Source organism: Odocoileus virginianus, chromosome 5 (assembly GCF_023699985.2).
Source record: "Odocoileus virginianus isolate 20LAN1187 ecotype Illinois chromosome 5, Ovbor_1.2, whole genome shotgun sequence".
Lineage (NCBI taxonomy): Eukaryota > Metazoa > Chordata > Mammalia > Artiodactyla > Cervidae > Odocoileus > Odocoileus virginianus.
In genome coordinates this window covers 89,977,716-90,001,905 of record NC_069678.1, presented here as the reverse complement: position 1 = coordinate 90,001,905, position 24,190 = coordinate 89,977,716, and the positions used below count along the sequence as shown (strand labels likewise).

Below are 24,190 nucleotides of genomic sequence, written 5' to 3'. Positions count from 1 at the left end.
GAATTACTTAGTTAGTTTTACTCTTTGCTGTCTGTACCCCTGACCCATCTAGTAGATTAGATAGCTCTCTAATCCCTCTCCTGACATCTCTGCTCCCTGTTTCTCAGGGCTTCTCAGTTGACTAATGGGACCAGGCCTTCTTTCTCATTTGTTTTTCTTGAACCTTCATGTTTCTCTAGGCAGACTGGGCCTATCTCAGTAAATATGGGAAAACCCTATACTATGCTTATCTTTATTTTCCTTGTGGCCATCCATCCTAGTCTCTGGCCACTGTCCCCTTAGAAAATAATGTTATTCCTACCACCCACAAGAACACTCTTCACTGTAGTTCCTGGGGTAGATTAGCACTTGAAGAAGCGATTAGCTTGTCTTTTGGATGAGGTCATTCCTTGAGCTAATAGTGCCAGACCATCACATGCCCCTCTGCAAGGGGTGGGAAAATCAAATTTAGCAAGTACCTACTGTGGGTGAGGTCCCGTGCATGATGACTTACGTGTGCCACACCAGTACTGCAAGCAGGCGTTACTCATTTGAGAAGAGGAACAAGAAGATCAGGTGGGTTAAATAACTTCCATGTGTGTGATAGAACAGAGATTGAAACCAGGGCTATTGAATCCAAAAGACCTTCTCATTTGATTTCGTAGTTGTTTTTTTTTTTTTTTTTACTAAGAAGTCTTTCCCCAAACCCAAAACTAACAGTGTTGGGAGGGTGGAGGTTTTGGGAGCTGATCCTGCCTCTTTGATTATCAGGTGGTAGGCAGCATGGATGCCCACCCCAGCCGTTACTGTGCTACAGTGCGGGTGCAGCGACCTCGGCAGGAGATCATTGAAGACTTATCCTACATGGTACGTGAGCTGCTCATCCAGTTCTACAAGTCCACCCGCTTCAAGCCTACCCGCATCATCTTCTACCGAGATGGGGTTCCTGAAGGCCAGCTCCCCCAGGTAGGGCCCACATTAGGTCAAGAAAACCTTCACATTGAGGCCATAGGGCCTAATGGTAGCAGAGAGTACTGCTCCCTTTCTTAAGCTGTTGACACTGGGAGATGCTTCTACTTATGGAGGTTTGCTAAATGGAATAGGCCTGGAAGCAGAGATCCCAACTGAGAGGTGGTGTGTACAGTCATTGATAAACCTTTCTTCTTGTAATAAAAGACCCTCGGTGCCTATTTACTAGTTAGTTCATGTTGAAGACTGATTCTTTAGACCAGTGGTTCTCCAGCTTTGGGCTTCCCGGTGGCTCAGCTAGTAAAGAATCCACCTGTGACGCGGAGACCTGGGTTTGATCCCTGGGTTGGGAAGATCCCCTTGAGAAAGGAATGGCCATCCACTCCAGTATTCTGGCCTGGAGAATTCCATGGACTGTGTAATCCATGGTGTTGCAAAGAGGCGGACACGACTGAGCGACTTTCACTTCACTGTCCAGCTTTAGCATCCATCAGAATCTTTTGAAGGGCTCATTAAAGCAGTTTGCAGAGCTCCACTCTTAAAATGTCTGCTTCAGTGATTCTGGGATGGGGCATTCAGTGATTCTGGGATGGGGCATTCAAACTTGTAGCTCTGATGGGTTCTTGGTGATCCTGCTGATCCGGCGGCCACACTGCCACTGACCTTTACCGTGTTCTTTTTATTCTGTCTCCCTGCTAAGCCTTCATAGTTTGTTGTTTAGACTAATACAGTGAACTGATCTCCTTTTCTGCCATTTAGTAAAAAGTAATATAACTACCATTTATTGGGTATCTCTTATGTGCCATGGACTGTGCTAACCACTTTGTATGTGCTCTGTTCAGTGCTTACAAGAATCCTATGAAGTAATTATTATTCCACCTAATAGAAGATGAAACTGAGGCTTGAAAATGTTAAATGATTTCTTCAGTGTCATCCAAGCTAATGAGCATTGGAGCTAAGATTCAGAGAAGTTGGTCAGATTCCAGAGTTCATGCTCTTAACTATTATGCTCAATTTCCTCCGAGTCATACAATGTTTCCTAAAGTACCAGATAAATTTATAACATGTATCTGTTCAGAGATGTCCTGTGGCTTCATGTAGCCTAGGGTTAAAATTCATACTGCTTATGCAAAGCAATCAACAGTCATTAAGCCCCTATTAGGTTTTTTATGCTTCCACTTAATTATTTGTTTTCCTCTTCACAACAGTTTTGTGAGGTTGATCTTATTAGTAACTTTAGTATATGTGTAGAAAATGAGACTTAAAGGGGTTAAATAACTTGCTCAAAGTAATAAAATTAGATAAAGCTTGAGTTTAAACTTAGTTCTAATTGATTATAAATTCTGTTTACTTCTACCATATAGTTTTTACTCCCCATATCTGACATCCAAGGCCACAAGGCAGCTACTGCCTATGGTTTTCCAGCTGTGGCTTCTTTGGCTAGTCTGTGTTCTTACGATACTGCTTTTTCATAGAACTGAATCCATCTGCTCGCTCTGCAGCCATTCCTGAACCCTGTGTCTGCTCCCTTGTGGCGGCCCCACCCCTGTCTGCCCCCGTGGGGACGCCCATTTCCCTCCTGATCCTAGAACTGTCCTTCCTTGGGACGCTGTGATTTTCCTGTGAACCTTGACTCTGTGTCTTGATGTCAGGTCTCCCATGCCTGGGAACAGGTGAGTGCTGTCTGCTGACACCAAGCCTCCCAGCTCGGCTTTATAGGAGCACATCAGGCGAACTGGCCACAGGCATACCTCGTTTAGTGCACTTCGCTTTATTGTGCTTCACGGGTACTGTAGTTTTTACAAATTGAAGGTTTGTGGCAACCCTGTGTCCAGCAAGTCTGATTCGGCATCATTTTTCCAAGAGCATTTGCTATTACTTCATGTCTCTGTGTTACATTTTGGTAATTGTTGCAATATTTCAGACTTTTCATTATTACATTTGTTACAGTGATCTGTGGTCAGTGATCTTTGATGTTACTGCTATGACTCACTTAAGGCTCAGGTGATGGTTAGTATTTTTTAGCCATAAAGTATTTTTTAAATTAAGGTATGTACATTGTTTCATTTTTTTTTAAGACATAATGCTGCTGCACACTTAATACACTACAGTATAGTATAAACATAACTTTTGTACGCGTTGGGAAACCAGAAGATTTGTGTGACTTACTTTATTGTAGTGGTCTGGAATTGAACCTGCAATATTTCTGAAGTATGCCTGTGTAAGGCTGATTTTTGGTAGGAAGGGCTTATCTCTAATGGTTGGGTGTCAGCTTATCAAGGGAGGCTGAACAAAAAGCCGTATTACAAGTGGCAAACCCTTAGTTCAGAAAGATGTATGAATTCAAGAGGAGCTCTGTGTCTCTTTGTCTCCCTCCTCACCCTGTGCCTAGATCCTCCACTATGAGCTGCTGGCCATTCGTGATGCCTGCATCAAACTGGAAAAGGACTACCAGCCCGGAATCACTTATATTGTGGTGCAGAAACGCCATCACACCCGTCTTTTTTGTGCTGACAAGAATGAGCGAGTGAGTGAGGGATTGAGGAAGTCACTGTACCCTTATCTTGTCTCCCTTCTTTTAGTACGAAAGAAGCTATTGAAATGAAATCTGGGGATTTAGTCCTTGGCCTGTCCATTGCCCCTGGCACCTTTCTTCCCCCTAACTCATGGTCCTCTGCTGCTTCGTTTCCTTTGTTTCCCCCTTCTCCCCTCCTTCCCTTCTTCCCTTATACTTGATCTCCCTCCTCCCAGCTCCCTGGCCTATAGACCCCATATATAGACCAGCTCCCAGAGATGGGAAAGGGAACTTCCATTTATTGAACTTCTGTGTGCCAGACACTGTGCACGGCGTCTTCCTCACAGCAGCCCTGTGAGGTAGGTACTGTTATTATCTCCAGTTTAACCTCAGAAAGGTTAAATAACTTGCTAAGATCACACAGGTAATAAATGGTGAAAGCAGCACTTAAACACAGGTCTGTGTGACTTTAGAAGCCTGTTATTTCAAGGCCCAGGACTCTGGGAACAGCAACTTCTGCTTTACTTTTGGGATTCTGATGGAGTCAGGTTAGAATTGAGTTGGGGCCCTAGTTAGGGCCAGGCAGGTCTTGGGATCTTGGTTGTCTTTGTTTCTATACAGATTGGGAAGAGTGGTAACATCCCAGCTGGGACCACTGTGGACACCAACATCACCCACCCATTTGAGTTTGACTTCTATCTGTGCAGCCACGCAGGCATCCAGGTAGCTGGGCTATGTCCTGGGGTATCCAGTGGGTCAAAGATAGTGAATCATTCCCATTACCTCTAGAATATATCATTCATCACTGAGTGGCATTCAAATCAGGATTGTTCTCTTAATAAGCCCTTTGTGCATTTGAACATACGTGTACTTCCAACATCTTAGTCAGGTTGTCCATACAGTGGGTGCTTTATGACAAAGGTGGCTTTGTGTCTGCCTTTTCATGGGTGGGCCTTCCAGCCCAGCCATACTCATAATGGTAATCCTGTTCCTTATTGTCAGCCATCCCGTCTGCTCAACCTGGGGCCCCTCACCTTCCTATCTTCCCAGGGCACCAGCCGACCATCCCATTACTATGTCCTTTGGGATGACAACCGTTTCACAGCGGATGAGCTCCAGATCTTGACGTACCAGCTGTGCCACACTTATGTACGATGCACACGCTCCGTCTCAATTCCAGCACCTGCCTACTATGCCCGCTTGGTGGCTTTCCGGGCACGATACCACCTAGTGGACAAAGAGCATGACAGGTGAGGCCTGGGATCAGGCTGGCTTCCTTTTTGCTTCAGCCTCTGGTACCAGACCCTCTCAACTTTCTTTGGGTAGAAGGAAACGAGGATTGTCCAATTTGGTGTCCTGGGGCTTGTCAGCCCAAATCTGGGTTGGGGTTTTCTCTTGATTGGTATGGGAATTGGCACCCTAGGGGTGGGGGAAGGGTTAGTGGCAGCTCAGTTCACCAGGAAGGACTTCTTTCATTTTTCCTTTTCAGTGGAGAGGGGAGCCACATATCGGGGCAGAGCAATGGGCGGGACCCCCAGGCCCTGGCCAAAGCCGTGCAGGTTCACCAGGATACTCTGCGCACCATGTACTTCGCTTGAAGGCAGAACGCTGTTACCTCACTGGATAGAAGAAAGCTTTCCAAGCCCCAAGAGCTGTGCCGCCCAAATCCAGAGGAAGCAGGGAGGAGGGAGGTGGGGGTAGGGAGGAATGCAGAAGGCCCTGTTTTCCTTCTGCAGAGGGGGCAAAAGGGTGGGGAACAGGGCCAGTGAGCCAGACCACCAGCCAGAAATCTCTGATATTCACCTCATGCCCTCAACCCCTCACCCCATCTTGTCACACCTGGCCCTGAAGCCACTGGACCAAGAGAGGCAGCAGCGGTGCCCACCATATACACAGGTGTCTCGTGTGACTCACAGTGCTACAGACTCATGCCTGACAGCTTGGTAAGGTCGGCTCTGCAGCCCTGCGGACAAAAGCTGGTAGGTTTGGGTTTGATACTTTAGACGGAAGAGAGGGGCTTGAGAAAGTGGGTGGGAGGAGGGCAGGATTTTTTAGGAGCCTTAATCAGAAAAGGTCTAGATTTGTTTAAGAAGAAAAACGAAATCAGATGCAGATCAATATTTTAGGATACTAGATGTTTTAATGGGTTGAGAATCCAGCTTGTAGGAAGATTTTTAATGCTAATGATTTTGGTTGCCCCTCCCCCAGCTGCCACTCCCCTTTCCCTTATTCCTCTTTCTCTACCTTTTCTACCCCACCTTACACCTGACAGACATCCAGCCCCTAGTAAGACTTAAGGCACTATGGCACTTAGCTCTGAAGTGACACGACCCTGTCTTCCTTCCGCCTGCTGGTGGGTAACCAGTGCCTTCCCTGTAATGGTAATGCTGCAGAACTGCAACCTTTTGTACCTTTTGGGGGGTGGGGGCGGGGTGGGGGTGGGAGAGGAGGTAGGTTGGGATGAAATACCCCTTACCCAACACGCCTCCAGCCAGAGCGCCAGCTATTTTGCATTTGAAGGGATTGACTTCCATATTCATTGAGCTTTTAAAAAGATCATGACCTCAAGATGGTTAAAATCCATTGACATTTGCACTTTCAGACATGACAAGTCTAGGAGCTGCTGAGATGACTGGCCCCTGGCCTTTCCACTTATGTCTCCTTTCTTCTTGTCCCCGCTTTCTCCCCACCTGCCTGGGTCTGGAGTTAACTTTCATAGCATTTCTCATTCTTGGCTTCTTTTCCCTGATGGTCAAGCCTCTTTATGTTTCAATATTTTTTAACTGGGGTGTCTTACAACAGATGATCTTTAGGTCTAAAATAAGGGGGGAAAAAAGCAAAAACTAAATGCTATTTTTATACCATAACCTGAGTCTGTTGCCAAAATCTGGAAATAAATCCCTCCCGTGCCCAGTGAGTTTACATCCCAGAAACATTGAGCCATCAAAGGAACTCTGTACCTGACTTGTTCGCCTGCTTTGCTTGGCTCTGTAGGGTGTGGTTATCTCCACAGGTGGGGTTCAGGCTCCTTTTCCTTGCTGCAGGCACCTCTGCTGCACTGCCCTGCACTCTTTCCTGCAAGTGCATCTTTCCTGCCTCTGGACTACCCTCTGATACTTGGCTTATCCCAGATTTCAGCGTGTCCTGTGGATAGGCTGGGGGATTTTGCTGCTCCCTATTGCTTCTGTTTACACAAATGACTTTTTCCTGATTTCCCATTAGGGCATGTGAGTGGATGGCATGGGCTTTTTTTCTCTTTTTTTTTCCTGTCTTCCTGGGTAGAGATGGGGTTTGGCTGTCTTGCAGAACTGGAAAAGTAGGGGGTTCTAGCTCGGGGCCTGTTGGTCTTGAAGCAAGGCTTCCTCTTTCCTCGACTGTTCCTTTTTTCCTGTCCCACTGCTTGGGATGAGGAGTTGCAGCTTCAGTGTGGAAATTCCTCTTTTTGAGGAGCCTGGGCTTGGGTTTACCCCAATCTGGTGATGAAGCCATGACTATTTAGACCTAGCTCAGGCTCAAGGCCAGCCAGCGGAAGGCCGGTCTGAATATGGGCCTATGCAGTAGAGCTACCATTTCCCCTCCCCAGCAGCCCTTGTACAGACCCAGATTTGCTATGCAAAACAGTCTATCCCAGGTTCTGTTCTGGTTGGCTACTTTGTTCAGCAACTTCACAAAACGTAGCACAAACATTGATTATGGAGAAGGCATCAGGACTGTTGAGTAACTCTTCCTTTACTTCTTTCCTCCTGGCTACAGTGTGGGGTGCCCTGTGGGCACAGCCCAGCTGAAAACAGAATGGAGGGCTCTGGGAGGAGGCAGCTCACTGGAGAGCCTACATTCCTTACACAAGTGCCTAAGAGAGTGATGCCAACACTCCCATCTGCCCTGTCCATCGCCTTCATATATTGTCTACTTCGTGTTTAGTCACCCTTTGGGGAGGGGAGCTCTCTTGGGACAGTGGGCTCTGAGTGTTCTCTTCTCGGGTGTGTTTTGGGGCTGGGATCAGGGCAGTATTCCTGGAAGGTCCAGTCATTCACCAGCATTTGCAAATGTCCATTGAGAGCTGGTGGTAGCCACCTACTCTCAGCAACAAGTTTGTGTTCTCTCCTTTTTCTCTCTTTGCCTCACTCCCTCCAGTTGGGTCTTGAGCTGAGGCTTGGCATTTTTTAGCCCTTAGGCATTTACATGCCATCTAATAAATAAAAGAAACAGCTTGGGCAGTGGCAAGAACATGACATCTTGCTGTGATTTTCTTTCTTTCTTCCTATCTTTGAGACTTGAAAAACACCCTTAACCTTGAGGATTCTTCTTCGAAAGGTGGTGCATGCAGATTGAGAAGTGGTGTTGGCAGCAAGCTTGGCTTTCTTTGATTTGGTTAAAGTGGTGCTTCTTACCTAGGCTCAGAGGAAGTGCTGGGGAGACGAGACCCCAGCCTCATCCTCTTAGACAAGTCTCCTGGTCCCTTTGTTCTACTCTTTTGCCTTCCTTTTCCTCCTCTCTCTATCCCTGGCCTCCTTTTATTTTTTTCTGTTCATTCAGCTTGCTTGCTGGCCTGCCTGCCTATCTGCCTATGTGATGATGAATTCTCTGCATGGCTACAATGATCCCACTGTTAGCTGGCAAGGTCAGGCTTAGCTCCTTGGCTGCAGAAGACCAAGAACCTGCTTCCCAAGCCTAGTGATGTCCTTCCTGGGTTGGACTGCCCTCAAACTTATGTGAAGGTGTAGCAGAAGGCCTGCCCATCTGGCATGAAATCAGGAAGGCTTCTGGCAACTTCCACATCTGCCCACTCTTTGGAGGTGGTTTCTCTTGTTGCTTTTTCTAGATCTGGTTTCATTTCTCTGTACCTGGGGCTTCCTTTTTCTGAGGATGTCCTAGCGTTGACCTTTTTGGCTATCCAGGGTTGAAGGGTTAGGGGATAGACATGGGGGAAGGAGGAATGGGAAGAGAATGGCAAGAATTTGGCTAAAACCTGGGAAAGGAGAGCCCTGCTCACTGATCACTTTTCCAGTCCAGCCTGACTCACTGGGGCCGAGGTGCTACTGCTGGCCTCTGGGGATAAGCATGAGGCTGTTGTTGCTGGGAACTTAGGCTGAAATTAATGTTGAAAAAGAAGGTAACTAAAAGTGTGAAACCTCCCTATAAAGCTCCTGGTTCCCATCTACTCAGTAGCTCCTCTATAGCCTCTTGGCTAAGCAGTGATGTTTTTGGGTAGTTTTCTTTTTCTTGTCCAGAATTCTGTAAATGAGGCCGGCAAGATGGGCAGCCAAGGGGACACAGTTATTTCTCAGCTGACCCATAGAATATCTGCACGGCTAGTGGGACAGTGTTTTAGACTTGGCATCATGTGTAACAAAGAAAGGTGAATGGTCCTTCCCCCTTCAGGGTAGAAAGTCATCTCAAACTGACTAAGATGCAGTTTTGGAAACTACATCAGGGGGAAGTTATTTTTATTTATATTTGCTGGGCCACGGCCAATCCTGGATGGTAGCTGGGATGCCTTCCTTCTTAATGTCTGATCATGGCAGGGTTATGCAGGGCACTCTTTCCTCTTTGGCCTTCTAAGCCGATCAGGGAGAAGGGATCCTCTGGGTTTCTCTTCTCTCCCATTTATTAGGACTTGCCTTCTCCCTGGGCAGGGAGAGAGGCTAGGTTGGTGCTCTCCCCTTACTCTACTCCTACTGACTTAGAACCTCTGGCTGCTGTCCGGGAGCCCAGGAAAGGTGGTGGAGGCAATGGGCTCAAAACAACAACAACAACAAACAAAACAGAGAAAGGTGAGGAAAGGCAGATTTCCTTCTCTAAAAAGGAAAATAGGAAACCCTCCAAGGATTGTGCAAATAAAGACAATGTGTCAAATGCACTGACTCCCCTGGTGTAGTAGCAATAAGGAAAAATGAAATGACTTTCCTGTGCACACAGTCCAGCCTGATTGGTGTATGATGTTGCACTTAGCAGCCATCTGGTGGGCATGTGTGACTACTCTGGGTTTCAGTTTAGTTTCTAAACTTTTTATCCCTCTCAAGTCCAGCATGGATGGGGAAATGTCCCTGGAGCCCCACAGCTGTGCACTTGTTTGCATTTGTTTCCCTATGAGACTTGTGTTTGTGTCCTGCTTTGAGCTGTACCTTGTCCAGTCCATTGTAAAATTATCCCAGCAGCTGTAATGTACAGTTTCTTCTGAAGCAAGCAACAGCAGCAGCACAATTCTGTGTTTTATAAAGACAACAGTGGCTTCTATTTCTAAAGTGCGGTCTCTTTCTCTCTTTTTTTTTCCTTAGCAAAGCAAACCGTTGGGATTAATTGTATCTCTGATAGATTTTACATTAGAATAATAGATTGTGAGAAGAGCAGAATCATCACTTTCTAAAGGAGTAAAGTGGGTAAAACAAATTCCAGAGTGTTGAAACTGCCGATTATATGTAATCATTTCACAGGGTTTCCATTTATTCTTCATTCAGCAAACATGTAAAGCACTGTGTCTAGCAGTTTTGTTGGGGAGTAAGCAGGCACAATTCAAAAATGAGGAAAACAGTGTTTCTCTCCTTAAGGAGCTTAAAAAGTTTGGCTGGGGATATGAGTAGCCAAATGGTTCTTTGGTACCATTTAGACAGATTATGAGGACTGCAAAGAAGGCTATAAGGCTGTAGCAATGAAGATAGAAAGGAAAGAGCAAATAGGAGAGACACTCAGGAGGTAAAATTAATAGGACTCAATGAATGATGGAATGGGAAGAAAGAAGTAGAGGCTAATATCCACTCTGCTTGAGCAAGTGAGTATGACATTTCTCTAAGCCAAGATTGGGGAGATTGGGAGAAAGGGAGACTGGAGAAGGAAGGTGGTGAATTTTGTGAAGAAAGACCGTTGGCCTTTTATAGACTGAGTTTTGAGGTTCCCAGGTTTCCAGTAAACATTTATATTTTGGTGCTCAGGGAAGACTCCAAAACTGCAATTACAGATATGAGATTCATAATCATAGAGATGGTAGTTAAAGCCATAGGAATGAACAGGATGGCTTAGGAAAGAGTAGGGCAAGAGAAACCTAGTGTACGTCTCTGGGAAACAAGAGATCAGGAAATAGAACCTAAGATGACTGTCACATCACTCAGAGAATAGTGAGGAGAGTGGAATAGGATTCAGCAACGACATGACTAACAGCAGGAAAACTGCTGCGGTGAGGGGGAGGGTATTCTATTTATTTTAACCATCTTTCACTCCATCTTCTCTGGGATCTTGTAACTATATGGTCATTCTCTAGTTTTTCTTGAAAATGAGCATTGGAAAACCTAACTTAAATCAGGCTAAGACTGAGACTTCCAAGTTGTTCACAACCACCACCACCACTACCTCCACCTCCAGCTTCCTCCTATCCTCAGGAGATACTTGTAAAACAATAAAATAAACAAACCTAATTTTGTTCCTATCCAGTGTCCTAGATGGTATTCCAGTGCACTTGGTAGCACTTAGCAGCTTGCTCTATTTTCTCTTATGACTTGTTTTCCCCAGAGCCTGTGAACTCCTAGCTGCAGAAACTACTAATTTTTTTTCCTCTCAGGGCCATAGTGTATATCAGGAGGGGTCAGTATTTATGACTAGGATTGAAATGAGCTAGAAATCTGTGGTTCTTGAGTACAGAGGGGAGACTCGAGAAGTTATATTGAGTCTGCAGGATGGATTCAGCATTCCTGAATCTTCAGGTAAGCAGAAACTTTGAACCAGATTGTCATCACCGTTTCTCACTCACTCCAGCCTTGAGGGTCTGTGATTTTCTGCCTTAAGTTCTTGGTGCAGTTATCAAGCATGTAAGTTCAGCATTCCTCCCTGGTACTCCTAGAACATTGGTTATTTCTGTGTACTGGGAGAAGATGGCACAGGGAAGGATTCTGGCACAGGGCCCAGTGAGAAATTTCAGTGGCAGCTAGCATGTACAAAAGCGGGCCTTGCATTCCTCTGGAGGCCAAGTGTTGTGGACGTCAAATTGCAGTGCTAACCTGTGACCCCTGCCAGGTTCTCTTGGAAGCAAGCCAGCCAAACCCATGCTGTTTTTCTGCAGCATGGAGTAGTGAGGTTGGTTGGAGTTGAAGAGCAAATTGGAACATGTAGGAAATTTTTCCCAGTTGAAACAAGACTTAAACTTGAGACAGTTAATGAAGTAGAAAGTGTTTAGCAGAGCAAATGGGGAGATGATCATTATACCACATTTTGGCCATAAATTTCATTGCCATAAATGATTGGTGTTAAAAAAAGTTTCAGGATTTGGCTGATGCTTGCTACTCAGGTGTTGCTAAGCACCCGTGGATATCCCTTTCCAGGAGTGGTTGAGCAGCCTTCCCTCTGTTCTTTCAGTTGGCAGAATATACTGTAGTACTTTTTTGTCACTACAGTCAAGTGCCTTTAAGATAGAATGAGGTTGTATATTCGTTGGGTATCACTTGGCTTAACAGACCCCAGAATCACGGAGTAGGTTTGGCAGCTGAAGGAAAGGGTTTTATAGTGCAAAAAGAAGAATATTTTCAAGTTCTGAGCTTGGGACATCCTCAGACTACTGGCTAAACTGCTTAAATGTGAAGTAGCTTTGAATTGGGAAATCAGCTCTGTTTTTGATCCTAGCTTTCAAGGTATTTATTCCTTTGGCTATAAGCTGAGGAAAGCTCACAGGCTTAGAAGGTGCACAGAGCATGACAGAAGCACTCTTAAAGCAGCAATGTAAAGAAGCTGGAAAAGTGGACTTGCTGAGGATGAAGTACATTTCGAAGCTCTCCATTTAAGTATCATAACTACCTTCCCAGGATACCAGATCAAGACTTTAAGGCTACCGTGGCTTACCCTGCAGGAACCCACTGTCCTCTTACTCTGGACTGTAGCAGCCTCACCACTATCCTCTTGGCAGTGTCTTTTTGGGACAAAGAAATTTTGAGGAACTTTTCTGGGAACCTTCTATAGGCAAGGAACTTTCCTTATAAAAAAGGCAGGTTTTGGGGTTGTTGAATGGAGGTGAATTGGAAAAGGAATAGGAAGTGGGTACTTTGAAGTACTTGGTCAGGTGTTTTGTACAGTATCCTTTATAATTTGGTTGCATCTTCACAGCATTCACATGAAGTAATTTATCCGTTACCTTCAATTGCATGTAACAAAACCTGATTAAATTGGTTTAAATAAGGAAACTTATCACATGACAAGAAATGCTGGTTTATGTGGCTCTAAGGTTGGATAATTCAATGGTCCACTAATAATACCACATAACAGATTCTTGCTCTGCTAACCTTTGTTTAATCTTATCCTCATGCTTCTTCACCTCAGAATCCCAAGACTGCTTGTATAATTCCAGGAAGGAAATGCTGACAAAACAAAGTCTAGCAGAAGAGGGACTAATTTTTCCCAGTGTTTCATTTTAAAGAAAGGAAATCCCTGGAAGCCCCAACAGATCTGGCCTAATGTCTCATTTGCTAGAAATGGGTCATCTTTCCACTATTCTGTCATTGGCAAAGCAAATGAGATCATCCATCATGAGTGGCTTAGATTAATTACAAGTTATCTTATGAGTCATGTGAATTAAAAAGATGTTATGTTTGCTAGGCAAGAAGGGATAAGGACTATTGGTTAGGCATCCAGCAGTGTGTTGTGTGTAGGTGATCTGGTTTTTACAGATGAGGAATGTGATGTTCAGAGAGGGTGACTAGCAAAAGGTCTTCAGTGTCAGTTCTGACTGTCCTAAAGCCACTATGTTTTATATTGTGTTCTGCTGCAGTACAGAGTAACTTACTTTGTGCTGTGTAAAAACTGCTTATCTAGAAGAGATTTCAAGTGTCAAGCCCATTCAAGAGGAAAGGATGCTATCCAGTTCTTTCCTCATTCAGTGATTTTTTTTTTCCTAGCAACTTTCAGAGGGCACTGATTTTGCCCCCAAGATTTCTGTACTATTGTATAGTTCTCCCTCTGAGAGCAGCCAGTACAAGGGATGAGGGCAGAGTTACCATTCTTGAAGCTCACTTATTTATCTCTTTGTCCACCTGCCCGACAAATATTTATGGGATGCTGCTATGTACCAGGCACTGGCACTGTTCTAGGCACTGGGGCTATGATAATTAGGATACACAAAAACCTGCAGCATGCCCTTAAGAGACTCATTTGGGAAGAAGGTTATCCAAAACTAGGAAGTGTGTGTGGTTAGGAGAGACTCCTACAACTTGGCTTTTGGCAGAATCATTCAAATTTTTGTGCCTTCCTGCATCCGATATTACAATTCATGAGCCTTTCCTATGAACTCACATGTGAGGTCTCTAGATAACAGAAGTAGATGGGAAAGCATTATTGACATTTATTACACTGGACTGAATTAGAAGGTCCAGATCCTGTTACATCCGTGTCAACAAAGAACAGTGGCCCACCTCCAGGGTTCATCACTGTGTTTATTCTAGGAGACACCCAAGAAACCTGCAGTCATTTAGGGAGCTAGTTGTAGGGATTTGAGTGTGTGGAAAGGCTGTTGTAAGAGTTGGTATTCATCCCTGTTAAATGTTGATAAGGACTTGGATTGTGTATAGTTTAGGATTGAAAAGAACTTTTAGGATACAGTGTTTCATCTAGTGACATATGATAGGTAAAAATTGAGGAGGGAATTTTCAGTAAAAGGGCTAAGGATGAGAAAGAAGAAGTGAGGCTGAATTGAAGTTAGATGTGGGCTTGAATCCCATCCATTTATTGTTTGTTGTGTAGTAGATGCATCTAATAAGTGCTTTGAAATAACTGATAAATACCTTCACTAACATTTAGGGAGGATTTTCTCAGTGCTTTATGCCCATTCCCTAACTTCACAACTGAAGAAACTGAAGCCCAGAGGCTCAGTGACTGATCTGAAGCCCCATAGTGATTGGGAGGGTACTAAAGAGAGGATGAAAGTGAAAGTTGCTCAGTCCTGTTGGACTCTGAAACCCCATGGCCTATCCAGTCCATGGAATTCTCCAGGCCAGAATACTGGAATGGGTAGCCTTTCACTTCTCCAGGATACTTTTTTCCTTTTCCTCTTTGTCCCAAGGTGGTGGTGGTTTTTTTTTTAATGTATTTTGATTATTAACAGTCTATAAACATTGCTGATACTAGGGACAGGGAAAAATCATTAATCATTTCTCAATCTGAAATAGTTATCATTTCTGTAAGGCAACAAACACTAATGGGCTACACAATAGTAAACAAAAATTGCAGATTCGGAGAGGGTTTGTTAAGGAAATACTGTAATAATATACAGGAATGCCTCACCATAGGTCCAGGAAAAGCATCTGAAATGACTCAAGTTGAGGTATGAAGAGCAGTTGGCGGGCACAGAGGATGGGGTGAACGTGAGAAAGGAGAGGCTCCCGGTCCAGAAAATCCAAGTGTGATAGAGAAGCGCTGTGCCCAATGCGGGGTGAGCAGACCACTAGCTGTAGCATAATGATGAGGAAGAGTCTCGCTTGAAGGGAAAGGCAGGGACCTCCCTTTATGCCTCTAGCTTGACCCTGGAATGGAGTTTGGGCCTTAAGAGTGACCAGGCGTTATTAAAGTTTTTAACATGTAAATTATTCTATTTGACATTTCTGTCAAGTCATCTTTTCCCAAGTTAGATTGTACGGGAAATATTCTCCCCAGAAATTGTCGAAACAACTCTACAAATTTGGAGTGATAAACCGTGATGGTCACTCGACCGCCTGCGGCAGGGGAGGAGGCACGTGGGGTGGTCCCAACTGGGCGTGGCGGGAGGGCCTCAAGAAAGAAGGGGGGACCGCTCCCCAAGACAAGATCAGTCTGGGGCCCTCACAGCTCCTGCACCTCCGACCAGCCAAACTCGAAGGAGGCTCTCGTACAGATTAGCGAGGCCGCCCTCCACGACTGCGCCTTGGGCCGGCACGGCCCCGCACCGGGGTGGGGAGGAGTCCAGCCCCTCGGGGCGGTCTCCGGCCGACACGGCTGGGTCTCGTTCGCCGTCCCGGGTCGCACCCCGTCGCGCTCGCCTCTGACTCCGCCCAGGCTCGGCGCCCGCGGCGCGACGCCTCCCCTGCGTCCATCGCGCCGGCCGCGCCCGCACGAACGCGCCCGAACGGTCAGGCCGGAGAGGCGAGGCCTGGACGTCTGGCGAGCCCGGGCGGCGGAACTGACGCCAGCAGGCTTCCGGGGGTGGCCTCCGGGGAGGTCGGCGGCGGCGCCGCAGTCGTGGAGGGGCAGTGGGAGCGTAAGCGGCCGTGGGCGACGCAAGTTCCGCACAGAGCTCTTCCCTTCTCGCCTCACGCTTCTTCCTCTCTCCTAGTCGCGTGCTGCCTCCCGACGGCCGCTCGTCCAGACCAGAGCTTTCGGAGTGCGGTGGCTGAGGAGAAGCCGTCACCACCCCGCCTCGGGGCCGAGTCAGGGTTCTTGTCGCGCCGCGTCGCCCCCTGCGCCGCCTCCTTGCCCTCAGTGGCGGGCGCCCTTTTCGCTCGAAGCACTCCCCCCAGCTCCATGAATGGAAATCGGCTCCGCAGGTGAGTGAGTCAGAGCTGCTGGTCCGTTCGGTGGGGGTGGGTAGCCCCAGAGCATCCTCGCCCCCGGCGCCCCGGCCCAGGTGCGCGAGGTCTGCGCCGTCCCCCCTCCGCCCCGCGCCCAGCCCTTCCTCCGCCTCCCCGCAGCCCCGCCGCAGTTCCCCGGGGCCACGGAGTAGGCGACACTGCGAGGAGGGGGCGCTGCTCTAGCGATGGAAGTTTGGGGTTTCTTAGGCGATATTACTTACTCTTTTCCCTTCGGAGTCTAGAAGGGTTTGCCATCGTTTTCGTTATTTCCTTTGAAGATAGAACGGGGTGTGTGTCCTTTACCTGGATAGTGTGTCCCGTAGAGACAGTGGGTGGCCAGCCGTCTCCCTTATTTATCTCTTAAGGTAGTTGTGAAGATACATTAAGGTAACAGATGAGAATTGAGTTTGCAATAGATGTTAGTGCAACGTCAAATGCAAGATGGCATTTCTTCCATCCCTGAGTTCTCGTCTGATGTTCGTGGCAGCTTGGTATACAGTTCCTGAGGATCTTGGAAATGTCATATCAGCCTGGATCACTGCTTATGTGAGGAGGTAGACCTTAAAATTGCTTACTATGTATGTATTTGTTCATTCTTTATTCCCTGGAGAATTGGCTGTCCTATTCTTGGAAATTTAGGATTTAAGAAAACTGCTTCTTTCCTTGGGAAAAAATGATAGTCTTTAGAAAAAAATTGCAACATAAGCAATGCTTATATTTTAAAAAGAAAAAGCACTCTTTGTGGTATGTAATTAGTTGAAGGACATAAAGTAGGTGTTACATAACAGTTTGCTTTCCAAATGATCATATTTGGTATGTTAAATTTGGAAGTATGCTTCATCCAGTCAGATTTATAAAGTAATTTTGAAAATATAAAGTGGTTGGTGTCTTCTTAATAATACCAAAAGTCCCCGAATTTCACATCTCATTTTGTCAGTTGATGAGGCAGCTGAATATGAGATAAGAAAAACTTACATGAGAAAGTAGTGACATAATGACAATAAAGATTTTGTTGACTATATTAAGGAGTATAATTGTCAAGTAGATGCGAAAAACAGAAGTTGTAGAGAGGGGCTGGGGAGAAGGGTTTATTACAATTTCTATTTTATGAAATTTTCTCTAATCAGTATCTACCATTTCTCTTTTGCATGCTCCATCTTTTGTGTGTGTGTGTGCCTTTTCATGTCTTCTTGAAAAGGGAAAGTTTATCTAGACTGTGAAGAGTTTTACTCTGATTTATCAGTGATTAGTATGTTTCCGAAACTGTCCTCTCTTTGTTTTTCAGTTTTCTAATAAAATATTTAGGGAATGTGATGATTTGGGAGATATATATAATTTTTACATAATTGTTTGTTAAGCCTGGAAAAACAAGCATGGAATTTAAATACTTTCCTAATTATCCTAAATTTCCAAAAAAAGAAAAAAGTTAAGGTGTTCTTCTTTTTCATCTTTGGGTTTTTCGTATGAAATACTCCCAAATACACGAACAACATTTTAGAAAATACTTCTGAAGTCAAATGACCTAGCCAATGGATCCAACTTGCCAAGTATGATTCAGTAAATTCTCCTATGAATTCTTGAGCTATAGATAAGTTTTAGCTCTTCTTGCATGGGCCATTGCTGAAATATATACCCGTTTAACTGTCTTTACATCTGTGGAGGTATAGTTAGATTTATCAACCATATGGTTGGACATCTTGGAGCACAAAATTTATTCTTCAGTGCAATTTATACATGATTGACTGTAATTTAATAAGATAAAGTATAATTTGGCTTAAGAGTGTCATCATCAGAAACAGAGTTTTCATTCTTCCTGAGACTTTTTTCTTGTAATTGTTATGCTGCAAGTGAAATTAAAAGCATAGTTGGGAAAAATGTGCAACTAAGTTTAAAATCAAGAGTTTGACAGATGAAAATTTTAGATGCATATGTTCTCTGATAGTCTATTGAGTCAGTGTTGGATCTTGGCTCTCCAATTCTGTTCTAAGTTTTTCTTTTTCGTGGGGATTCTCAGGAATTGGCTTATGGCAAAATGTATTAAATTCTAGTTGTTAGGTGGATACATAGAAAAATTTATTTACATAAGAGGACTTCAGATACAAATTCTATATATGTGTTGCTTAGTGGATCGTTCTTCACTAAAAGTTAATATTTGTCTATTCTTCTTTTAGGCATATAATATTTTAAGTGATTTTTTAAAGGGTGTCCTGTACAATGTACTGACTTAGTGCTGTGTGAACTCTGTGATTTAACCAAAAAGCTGCCAGGCACAATTGGTTTTTAAATAATGATAATCAGTTTGGCATCTGTGCCTAGGACTCCTTAGTTAGGGGAACTTCTGATGAAACTCTTTTATGCTTTAATTACAGCTGGTCTAAGATTATATATGTTATATTTTCATTCCAAATGAAGTGGGAATAAAAGAAGTAGAAATGTTCATTGAGATACCAGTTCTCCTGGGTAGCTATTTTGTAGGACTGCACTATTCTAGTCTGTATTTTTAGGTAAAATCAGACTAGTGTTGAAGACAGAGAGAGTTGTATTTACCTACCAATGGAAGAAAAACATTTTCTGTTATCTTAAATGAATGATAATACAAAGTAGTTTGTTTGGTACTTGTCTTATACAGCCTTGCAAAAGTGAATAGACTATGTTTCTTAGTTATATTCTTGATTTCCCATTTGAATGTAGTTGTTTTAGGACTCTGCATTTCTTATGTAATAAAAATCAAGAAAAGTCATTTGAGAACAAATTTCAAAGGATGTATGGAAGCTAAGTTTGAATAAGATGAATAAAAGTTGTGGATTCAAAGTACTGAAGTATATAATGCCATTAGGTTCTCAGTTTAGTATTTCTTTAATTGCTTGGGAAATATTTTTATTGTTATATGGATTTTCTCACTTGTAGAGTTTTGTCTTGAAGAAGATAAAATGCTGCTCTGTCTAGAGGAAACGTTGAAAAGCTCAGCTAGTGCTGCTCTGAAGTGGCCATTGTAATGTTTTATCCCTAGTATTTGCTGTTCTTGACTGGTGTTGGGACTTATAAAAATGTACAAGATTATTTTGATTTGTGCTTTAAAATTTAATTCCTCTGACAGTGATGGAACACCCTGAGGGAAAACTGAAAAGGAAACAAGAAACAACTGTTTTCTTCTAAACAAAGACTTAAAAGTAAGGGGGATGGGAAACATATGAAATCTTCAAATGTAATCCAGTTAACATGATAAGACTTTAAAAATTATCCTTGATTTCATCACCTTGGTATAATCACTCTTTAAAGTTTTAAACCAAATTCCAAGTTAATAAATGTGTTAAAGATTTTTTTTTAGCTAAGTAATTTAGGAAAGTGGTTGGAATAAATAAAATAGTTTCTAAATGCTGTTTTTGCTCCTTCAGAGAATTGTATGTAATAATTTGATAATTTAGACTTAATTTATTATTTTCCAGTGGGAACATTACATTTGTTTGTTTCTATATGCCTGGTCTGATAGTATGCAGAGAGGCCAGAGGCCCTGTAAAGGGGACATTTCTGGAAAAGTTCTCTGTTGTATATGGAAAAACCCCTGCCTCAGGATAAAATTCTTGCCAAATTGTCATAATCTTGGGTTCTAATTAAATACTGTGTTATTTTATATCACAGTCATCTTTCTTCACGTTGGTTTTCATAGTCTTAAATAAAATATTTGAGGATCTCCCTGAAAGATGAATTAAATATTTCATAATCTAAAACAAAGTTATAGTCTTGTAAAGCAAGTGTACCCCAGTAAAATTTTTTTAAAAAGAAAAAAAAAGAAGGCTGCGTTGTCATGTTACATAGTTGAAAGTCAATAAATAACTATATAGATCTGGAAAAATAAATAATATGTTTTCTCTTATGATATTTAAAACTGGGATTTTAACTAATTTACGTGTAGTTTTGCTTGTTTTAATGGATTGGGAGGAAAAGACAAGTGATCTGTTTTCAGGAAGGTAAAACTAAAAAGATAATTTACTTAAGAAAAGTATTCTTTCCAAACCTGTTTAGTCTTGGTTTGTTGGGATGAACAGCATTCACCAGACATTCCTGCTTCTCATTCAGTTGTCTGGGATACTCAATAGACCCTCATTCTTGGCTCATTAACAAAACAGATGTGAGAAAGAATATTGTGTGGTGTTTCAACCATAGTGGTTATGCTGTTAGGATACATAAACAGCCTTTCTGTGTTTGGAATTTCTGTATTTTTCTGCCATTATCTGTGTTTTTAATATTAATGACATTTGTTGGCTACCCATTGCTTTAAAAAAAAAAAAGAAGACTGTTGAGATTTAGCAAAATCTTGTCACACAACTGATTCTTTCTCTTATATCTTAAATGTGGGCTCTTTGTGATTTGGGTTGCAATAAAATATTATATACATTAATCTAGAGTGTTAATTTAATGAAATCATAGGGAAGACTTCTTTGTTTTATATCAGCCAGTTTTTCCTGCATTATTTCTAAATTATTAAGTTCTTGAGAAATCAGAATAAATCTATAGAATATAGACATGGGATATTTTTGTATTTTTCATTTTTGCAAGAAAATGTTCTCAATTCTAGGCTTACATAATGCTGCTTTTGAGTCATTACCAATATTGGATATTTTAACTGATTTCTAAATCTGACAGCAGAAGTTCAGTCGTGTATCTCTGAATTTTAAAAAAGTTGAAGAATAGATTGCAAAATAGGCTTATATCTTAGCAGTGAAGTCCTTTTGTTTGAAGAAACTTCTAGCTTCTGAATTGGGACTTGCTATCTATCTGTATATTTGACATAAAATTACTCAGATTTTTCTAAATTTTTGCTTGGGTGATAATAAGTTTTTCAAAAGTTACCCAAACTTTAATTATAAAATAAATCTCAAGGCATTTCCATAGTGCATGGACTGTTTGTTTTCTGAAGGTGGGGGGCGGGGGGCGTGGTGGGGGAATGTCTTTGAAAAAATGGTTCCCCATATGGCATCTGAGAAATTTAACCCTGAACAGTCTGAATGTTCTAGAGTGCTGATTTAGCTACAGTGAATATAATAAATGTAATCTGATATGAGTACACTGTGTTTGTACAGGTTCATTGAAAAACTAGGTGGAATTAGTAGATAGGAAGTTACTAAAATCTCATGCCTTGTGGATTTAACTAGTAAACAGACATTTATTTATGTCAAGTTTTGAAGTCAACACAATGTATTTATTTTTTCAAAACAAAAATGGAAAATTTTTCCTGATTGTAAAAATATATGTTTATTGGTTTTTAAAAAGCAAACAGTATAGGAAAATCTAGAATAGAAATGAAAATAATATGATCTCATAATCCAGAGAAAACCATGGTTAATTTTTTCTTGTATATTTTCTTATATGTCTGTCTGCCATCATATTAATTGATTTTAACCTGCTTTTTTTACTCAGTTATGTATCATGCAGTATTTAACAAATACATGTATTGTCCACTAGACTTGAAAATGTAATTACATAGAAATAAAAAGTACTATCAGGAATTTCTACCTCAAACTTTTCTTTTGGTAGCTATATCAAGTATTGGCTAAATAACCACTAACCACATAAACCTCAAACTATACATTTTCCCCTTATCATTAGTTATATCTATGTAGCAATATCATTTTTACTAATGTGTAGCATTTGATTTTTAAATTTTTATTATTTTTTTTTTGCCATGCCATTTGGCTTATGGGTTCATAGTTCATAGTTCAAAGGGATTGAACCTTTGGCAGTAAAAGCACAGAGTCTTAACCAATAGACCACCAAGGAATTTTAGTGTTTAATTTTATATTATTATTCAGTCTTAACTGATGGCATTTAGATTTTTTCCATTTTTTAAATAAAATTTTAACTGAAACTTTGGTAAATGTCCAATATATACATCTTTGTATGGTGGGCCAGTGATTGCTTTAGGATAAATTCCTAGAAGTAGAATTGTTAAAATGAGGTATCCCATGAATATGGAAGTAAAAGTTCCCAGTGAAAATCCATAATTTGATAATAGGCTATAGTTGATTCTAATTTGTTCATTGCTTGTTTTTATTTTTTTGTTGTTGTTCATTGCTTATTTTTCATCAGTCACATTTGCTGTAGGCTGTAATTTAGCTTTGGATTCACAAGTAGAATGTGTTAAATTGTTAGGTCAGTGAACACCACACACGAATGCTTTGAAAATGTATAATTTGAGGTTTATGTGGTTAGTTGTTATTTAGCCAATACTTGATATAGCTACCAAAAGAAAAGTTTGAGGCAGAAATTCCTGATAGTGCTTTTTATTTCTATGTAATTACATTTTCAAGTCTAGTGGGCAATACATATATTTGTTAAACAACTACCGTATGCTTCAGTGGAAGTTTATTGTATTGACAGAATTACTTCTTCCATTAATGTACATTAACTTTTTTTTAATACTATGATTTGATGATTTTATAGTCAGTAAAGTTCAGTTACATTGCTTATTCATGAAACAGAATTTTGATTTTTACCAGTTTGTATAAAAAGTATCAAGCAAAATAATGATAACAGAGAATAAAATTGACAGTGTAATATAGTGTAGAAGGACTTTCCTGGTGGCTCAGACGGTGAAGCGTCTTGTCTACAATGCGGGAGACCCGGGTTCGATACCTGGGTGGGGAAGATCTCCTGGAGAAGGAAATGGCGACCCACTCCAGTACTCTTGCCTGGAAAATCCCATGGACAGAGGAGTCTGGTAGGCTGCAGTTCATGGGGTTGCAAAGAGTCGGACATGACCGAGTGACTTGACTTCATAGTGTAGAAAGCATAGGTGTTTTGGAGACAAATCCTGGTTCTCAAATTAACATCATAATGATGTGTCATTGCAGGTTCATCTATTGTAACAAATGTACCACTCTGGTGTGGGGATATTGATAGTTTGGAAGGCTGTGCATATGTGGGGTAGGAGGCACATGGGCCATCTCTGCCTTTTGCTGTTTTACTGTGAACCTACAACCACTCTAAAAAGTCTGTTAAAAGGAATTAACTGTGATTTTGGGTACTACATTTAATCTTCCTTAACCTAAATTTCCTTATCTGTAAAATGGCATAGTAAAGAGGAGATTCAGTATGCAAAGGAAATAACATTCCTCACTTCCTGATTTGCAAGACATTTTACTATAGAAGATTGAAGGTGTATAGGCAGAACTGTAATAAACTCCCATATACCCATCACCCAAACCCCAACATGCATCAACCCATATCCAATCATGTCCATTCTACTTTCCTCTCTCCTGTATTTTTTGAAGTATATTCTGGGCATAATATTTCATTTATAAATATCTACTAAGTATATCTATAAGAGATACAGGGGATTTCCCTGGTGGCTCAGTGGTAAAGAATCTGCCTGCCAGTGCAGGGGACACAGGTTCAAATCCTGTTATGGGAAGATCCCACAGGCTGCGGAGCAACTAAGCCTGTGCTCCCAACCACTAAGCCCGTGCTCTGGAGCCGAAGCTCTGCCACTGCTGAAACCTGCACACCGAGAGCCCATGCTCTGCAACAAGAAAAGCCAGCAAAGTGAGGGACCCGTGCACTGCAGCTAAGAATGTCTTCTGCTCACCCAACTAGAGAAAGCCAGCACAAAGCAGTGAAGACCCAGCACAGCCAAAAACAAATAAATTAATTTTTCTTTAAAAATAGAGAGAGAGGGATCTTCCCCGGTGATTAAGATTCTGGGCTTCTGCTTTGGGGCACGCGGGTTCAGTACCTGCTTGGGGAACTAAGGTCCCACAAGCTGTGAGATGCAGCCAAAAAAATGAGAGATAATATACTCTTTAAATAAGTCACCATACTGTTACTACAGCAGAATAATAATAACAATCATTTATATCAAATATCTAGTCGGTGTTCAAATTTCAGCTTGTCTTAGATATTATACTTTTTTTTTCTTAACAGTTTGCCTTTTTAAAATATATTTCACTTTTGAATCAGGATCCAAATAAGTTTCCCACATTGTAAATGATTGATATATATTTTAAGTATCTCTTAATTTGTAAGGTTTCTGCCCTTTCCCCCTTTGCAGTTTATAGATTGTTTGATCTTTTAGACTTACAGTCTGGATTTGGCTAGTTCTGTCTTTATGGTATAATTTAACATGTTTCTCCAAGTTTACTGTAAACCTTTGTTGTTGTTCAGTCGCTAAGTCGAGTTCAACTCTTTGCGGCAGCACGCCAGACTCCCCTGTCCTTCA

At 42.2% G+C, this 24,190-nt stretch overlaps 2 protein-coding genes across 3 annotated transcripts in view; both read left to right on the top strand.

The window, feature by feature from the left end:
* The window catches only part of LOC110129074 (protein argonaute-1), a 35,498-nt gene extending 24,615 nt beyond the window's left edge, over positions 1-10,883 (top strand). For both annotated transcript variants that reach the window (XM_020880232.2, XM_020880231.2), the window contains exons 15-19: positions 751-945; positions 3,341-3,475; positions 4,085-4,186; positions 4,514-4,713; positions 4,953-10,883. In XM_020880232.2, coding sequence (XP_020735891.1) covers positions 751-945; positions 3,341-3,475; positions 4,085-4,186; positions 4,514-4,713; positions 4,953-5,061 — 741 coding nt within the window. In that variant the 3' untranslated portion in view covers positions 5,062-10,883. The remainder of the gene's footprint in view (positions 1-750; positions 946-3,340; positions 3,476-4,084; positions 4,187-4,513; positions 4,714-4,952) is intronic.
* Positions 10,884-15,835: 4,952 nt separating this feature from the next.
* AGO3 (argonaute RISC catalytic component 3) overlaps positions 15,836-24,190 on the top strand; it is a 118,479-nt gene continuing 110,124 nt past the window's right edge. The window contains exon 1 of the mRNA XM_020880237.2: positions 15,836-15,951. Within this exon, the coding sequence (XP_020735896.1) occupies positions 15,933-15,951 (19 nt within the window). The 5' untranslated portion in view covers positions 15,836-15,932. The remainder of the gene's footprint in view (positions 15,952-24,190) is intronic.